The 6,000-nt window shown below is 39.3% G+C and overlaps 1 protein-coding gene across 1 annotated transcript in view; it reads left to right on the top strand.

Annotated features, from left to right (window-relative positions):
• Positions 1 to 211: 211 nt before the first annotated feature.
• arhgap28 (Rho GTPase activating protein 28) overlaps positions 212 to 6,000 on the top strand; it is a 53,616-nt gene continuing 47,827 nt past the window's right edge. The window contains exon 1 of the mRNA XM_088918837.1: positions 212 to 576. Coding sequence (XP_088774963.1) covers positions 440 to 576 — 137 coding nt within the window. The 5' untranslated portion in view covers positions 212 to 439. The remainder of the gene's footprint in view (positions 577 to 6,000) is intronic.

Here is a 6,000-nt window from a genome sequence, read left to right as displayed (position 1 = left end):
GGTCTCTGGTTTCGGGGCATATTGGTTAGTTCACTTCATTGCAAACAGCACTGAGAGATAAAAACAGGACTCTACAGAGCAACCTAAAAAGAACCAAATATGAAAATGCGCACGGCTACAGTTTTACAAACCCAAGAACTTCGGCTCTCTGTTTCCTAGAGACATCCCCACGACTTTAAACCCTATCTGTGTTTGTGGGCGGCGATGTCTTTATGCAAATACAGCCCCGAGCCTGATAGGCCGGGCTGTGCATGCAGTTGCTGCTCTTGGGCTCCCAGTGGTATCATGTTACGATTGAAGACCGGAGAGAGAGAGAGGCAATGCGTTTTTTTGTAATTTAATTTTTGGTGCTGTGAGTGAGACCCTCGTGTACCTTTGTGATGTGAAGGAAAGCGTCCTGTCAGCTCTCGTCCTTTGGTAGCGGGCAGGCGAGGTGCCTATGACAATGGAAATTAAAGATTCGGGCAGCGTAATTCTGACAGCTTACCACTCTTACTCGCCATCGAGGATAGCGCTGATGGACCAAAGCTATGCGTCGCAGCTCTCTCCGAGCCCAGGACGTTCTCCTCTGAGCAGGTAAATCGTGCTTGTGGAATATACATGCATCTTTGTAATGGTAACTTCTTAAATACGCTGTAAAACACTTCCCCCCCCCCTCAGACTTGGCTGTCATATTCCTAAGTGCCCGTGCCGGTTGCGTGAAACCAAAGTTTGTGGACACCAGCAACTCTTTTAAAACTCTTAGATCGCCTATAAATCCGCAGTACCTGATGAAAAGGTACAGTAGATGGCCAGCAGCGCCGAATAAACCGCTTTGCTTTGAATGTTAAGCACGGTGCTTTCGTTTCTTTTATTCTTACGATACTTTTTTTTTTCTCTAATTGTTAACCCGAAACCGCACTTACAGTGTGTATCCCCTTTGGTTTACTTTGTGTGTTTAGCAAACAACGACGTGTTTTGACAATGGAGTTCCTCAAGCATACTGTAGCTGAAATTTAGTTCTGAAAGTATTTTCAGCTGATGTCCTCCACTAATTACATGTCACTTACTGTATACTGTACGGTGCCTCGAAAAGTTCAATGTTAGATTAACTTTTGTCTTATTTAATGACTTACTGCAACTATTATAGTGAAATACAATAATTTTGAAATAAATAATTTGATGCAGTGATTTCGCCATTTGCCATAACAGTGGCACTAATGCCATTTGGATTATCTGAGACTTCAAAAAAATTGACATGCTCGGCCATTGGAGTGCGTTCGGTATTCTGCTGTACAGCATGGTATGGCTTTCTGGCATTTGTGTGTTTGAAACATAATTTTACTGAAAATGCAGAATGAATGACCTTGCTGTTCCTTCACCCAGACAGTGCAAACCCTTAGCCTCTCTGACAATTGGCTTGCAATAAAATACTGTGGTTGATGAATGACTGTACAATGTGGTCTCTTCAGATGTGTTCTTATGTTTACACGGAGGCCTTTGAGCTTTCTGAGCTCTATAGTAGACTCTTAAGGGGTTTAAGGGAATATTTCAAAATGATTTTACAACCAATCGTTATCCGTGTGAGTAAAGTATCTCTGTGAATATTTTGTCACTTTTTATTTTTGGAAGGAAAACAAAATCTTATCAGTGTACACAGATGCAGATTTCACATTGTCTCATTTCATATTCTGCCTTTCACATGTTTAAGCGAATGTACTAATGTAAAAAATCACAGGAATGCATGGAAGGTTGTCTATGAGAGGTGGCTAGCAGCTAAGTGATCTGATGATCTCTTCCATCCAGGACGGCCAATTCCAGACTTCCACAAACCTTGTGTGTAAAATAGTCTCTCCACTATTCGTAGTTTTAAGTGCTTTTTCTGGAGTTTCCACTTGTGTCACCCTTTTCATGTTGGACTGTTGTTTTTTAAAAAATACTGTATAATAGATTAGTTTATAAGCTAAAAACTGAAATGATTAGGGTCTTATTTCCTGTTGGTATAGGACATTTAATTGAGTTTAGGTTCCATCCGGTCACTCTTCTCTGAACTGATTTCTAAGCAGGCAGTGATGTTTTTTTTTTTAATGTAGTGATAAATATTAATATACAGCATTCGAAATTAGATTTTGCAAGTGCATTATACACAGTTTGAAACGACACTTTAACATAATGCTGTCTCTTTATTAAAATTCTGAATTTTAACTCTATATTCTAATTCTGTTGGCCTTGCTTCCCCACAGTGTGTAGTATTAGGAAAATGATGTGTCAACATAAACCCAGCCAAACCAAACTATAAACCTACAGTACAGTAAGCCTTTTTCACGCATATCTTATTCAAGCGTAATTTTTCCCATTTTATAGTTTTGGTTTATGGTTTAACTGCATACATGCAACATTCTGTTTACGACAAATGTCATCTGTCAGGTGTTTGTAAACCCTTGAATTTAATCACTTTAATTTTGCCAATCCTTACATTTTATCACTTGCAAACTTAGTTTATTAAATATGCTAGAAATATCATATATATTTCATATAAGCAGTACAAAAAATGGCACTGCATAGACATTAGTCAAAACCTGGTGTTCTTTTAGTTTGTGTTTTTCTTAGCATTTTGTACTCTGTAGCTCAGCCCATATCACAGGCACAATATTGACTAACATTCATATACAGACTTACAGAATGTGTGTCGATCTCTGTGGCTTTAGAAGTTCCTAAAATATCCTTTTAAATTGAGTTGCATTTCTTAAGGTGTCAACGTGATAAGGAAAAGGCCTTAGAACTTTTATTGCCGAATACTATTAACAAGTGGAATATGAAAAAAGGACATATTTGTTTATTTTGTTTATTTCTGTCACAAAAAATGTACGTCGATAGTGCAGAGTTAGACTGAACCAACTTATGAATCTTACTAAATATCAAGCTTTTGCTCTCACGAGCCATAGCGTGCGTTTAGAGCCTCTATTCTAGATTTTAATTCCTCGCGTCCTGCTAATTTTCTTCAGTTGCTGTATAAGCCTGTATATGTTGTGTATCAGAGGTAAGGAGAGTATTAGAATAGAGTTAGAATGAGGGTGGTGGGCGACGTGCTTAGACTTTTATTTTTTTTTTACAACAGTTGAAATCCGAGGAGGTTTCTCTGTTTTCTTTTCATCAAGTGCCCCTGGTGGAGTCCCCTGGTGTCCTTCCATGCACAGCGGATGAAAAACATCTGGCCCCCAGCCCTTTGATCACTTTTGTTTTTGCTTAGAGCCTGCCATTTTGGACAGTTGCCTTGTCCATTATCTGCCATTAGTCACAGGTTGAAGTTACCCACAAAATGTCAGGGTCAGTCAGAGCGAGAGCTGGGTGAAAGCGTCTTGTGTGGTTTTTGGAATGCTGGGTAAAGGAGGAGTAATTGATGCCCGCTTTGAATATTTAGAATTTGGAGGACATATGTGGGAGTATTGTTGTTGAATTAAAAGAAGAAGTTGAGATTTTCTGCATTTTTTGCGTCTGTGTTTAATGATAATTAGAGTAAACTATTTTACATTTCCTCAGTAATGCATAGTTGTTGAAAGCTGTATATCAGACAGAATATACTATGACTTTATGCTCTTTTATTACAGGGAGTTTTCTTGCAAATTGAATCACTGAGGAGTAAATTCTGTATGCTTTGTTTTCCTATGAAAACAGTATTTTGTTTAATTTCATGGAGTTTCCCCTCATCATGGGTCACGTTTAGGATGAATATCTCTAAACGGATCTTGGGTGGTCAATGAAAAGATGTTTTGACTAAACTCACAAGGTCAGTGGCACACTGCACATTTCTCTAGTGAGGACACACTAGCTTACAACATATTCTAACAAGGTCATCATCACATAACAGTTGTTATCATTTCAATACAACATTAACATATTTAAGAAGAATTCTTGGTCAAAATACCCTCATACAGGTAAGTCATAATCAGGATGTGTTGACCTGTGTGTTCCTTTAATTCTGTAAGGAAGATCAGATCTGTCATATTCTTAACAAATCACTAAAATAACCCGAGCTTTACCGTCCAAGTGTAAAATCGAATACTACACTCTTATTTTCATGTTATCATTCTTGTGTGTTTTGTTCACTCGAGCTGAGTTTTTAAAAAAGAACATATGAATGTTCACATACGAGCGGAGGCCATCTGGCCCATGTGACCTATTTGGGAGTTAGTAATTACTGTACCTGACCTATGGATTCGATCTAGCCATTGTTTTTGAAAGAAACCAGGACACCCGTTTCAACCACATGGCTTGGGTATCTTGTTCCAGACTCTCACAACCCTTTGGGTAAAGATGTGCCTCCTGTTCACGGTTTTAAATTCAGTCCTACACTGGAGTTTTGGAAGAGTTACATCAGTGGCTTCTGACTAACCTCTTTGCTTTTTAAGTACAGTTGGTAAGATACTGTGGAGCTCCTGGGGCTTTATTCATTTGGAGTAATTCTAGTACCTGAAATTCCTCCACCTATTCTATTGCTGGTCCAACACAGAACTTTCTCCTTCTGCAGCTGGAGGCATGTTGTGGACTTCTTCCTTAGTGAACTGAGTAAAATACTAATATAGCTCTTATGCCATTTCCCTTTCATTATCTAAAAGACTCATGTTTTTCAGATCTATTTTACTTCATCCTTGGTGCTTTTTTATGTTGTTGTAGTTATTATTTTTGGGTTCTGCATTGAAATAAAACTTAATGGTTCATTTATTTACTTGTAAGTTGTTAGTTTTTTCTAAAACACACACAGATTGTCTGAAATGAAGTTGCCAGTCATCACAAAACATCAAGAATTACAAATATGAGCGAGTATAAAGTCAGGTAATTAACTTTCTTTTCTCGTTCGACAGAGGGCATATTGCTAGGGAGGAAAGAGGGAAAAAAAAAACTTAAAAAACATGTTTTCAATAGCATTATAATTAGACTGTAAAAATAATCCACCTCTCCCAATATCTCTCAAAGATTCCTCCTGGAGTCTTGGCTGATATTAGTTTCCCATCCCATAAATCTCTGTGACATTCACAGTCCAGTTTTCTTTGGTTGGGAGCGCTCTTCGGAAACTGTTATGTGTTATAGCTTTCTAGTTTCTCTTGGCCATTCTGATGTCCTTTTTTTTCCTGTGCTTGTGATGCTTTGTACTCTTTTTATCTAAGGGCAAGCGAGGCTGCTACGCACTGTATTTTAACATCTTGCCCTCGAAGCAGCCCCAGTCCTCGTCCTGTGTCACTGTGCACTCGTGGGGGCGGAGACGGGGGTGAGAGTGCTATGAGCAGCATTAAAACAGGGGATGTTTTTTTTGGAGGAGATCAAATACTGTGGCCAACGGTTTAAATGTGACCTCATGGGGAAACCCAGCACATGACTTCAAGCAGCATGAATGCTCCTGTGATGGCTTTAGATGTTTTTAGATTCCTTCATCATTGAGCTTGAGAATGCAGTAAAACGAACAGCAAACTTCAGTTTGTACCCAGTGTAATTACCCATAAGAAAGACATTGTATTTATTAAAATCATATGCAAAGCATTTTATGAAATGTTTGCAATAAAGTTGTTGGTTGTTTTCTTCAGACTTAAAAGTCTAGTCAATAAAAGTTGCCCCAACGTGCCTTTGCTCCTTACAGGAGCATCGGTTACTCAATGCAAGGAAGCTGTAAGCACAAGCCTTTGTTCTGGGAGGAACCTTATGTTTGTAAACGTTTGCCAACTATTAACTTGGGGAACAACTGTCAATCCTGTGTGTCCTATTTGTAAGGGGTCTAGGTTAGCCTGCAACAGTTTCAAAGACAAAAGTTTGTGAACTAGTATCTGTATTGTAGCGAGTTCGGGTTCTTGGGGTTCCTGCCCTTGCTGCTCCTGCCCCAGTTTGTCCCCTGCCTCGAACCCGGGTCTCCGGCGTCGCTCAACAGGGATATTGCTGGCTGAGCTGAAGAAGGCCTTCCTCGGTCCGGGCGGCCAACACAGGGAGGTCTATTAAAGCGAGTGAAAAACAGCACTTGAAAACACTTCTTCA

Source organism: Atractosteus spatula, chromosome 6 (genome assembly GCF_055471065.1).
Source record: "Atractosteus spatula isolate fAtrSpa1 chromosome 6, fAtrSpa1.hap1, whole genome shotgun sequence".
Classification (NCBI taxonomy): Eukaryota; Metazoa; Chordata; class Actinopteri; order Semionotiformes; family Lepisosteidae; genus Atractosteus; species Atractosteus spatula.
Note: the sequence above shows the minus strand (reverse complement) of the source record. Positions and strands in the feature narration are given on the sequence as shown.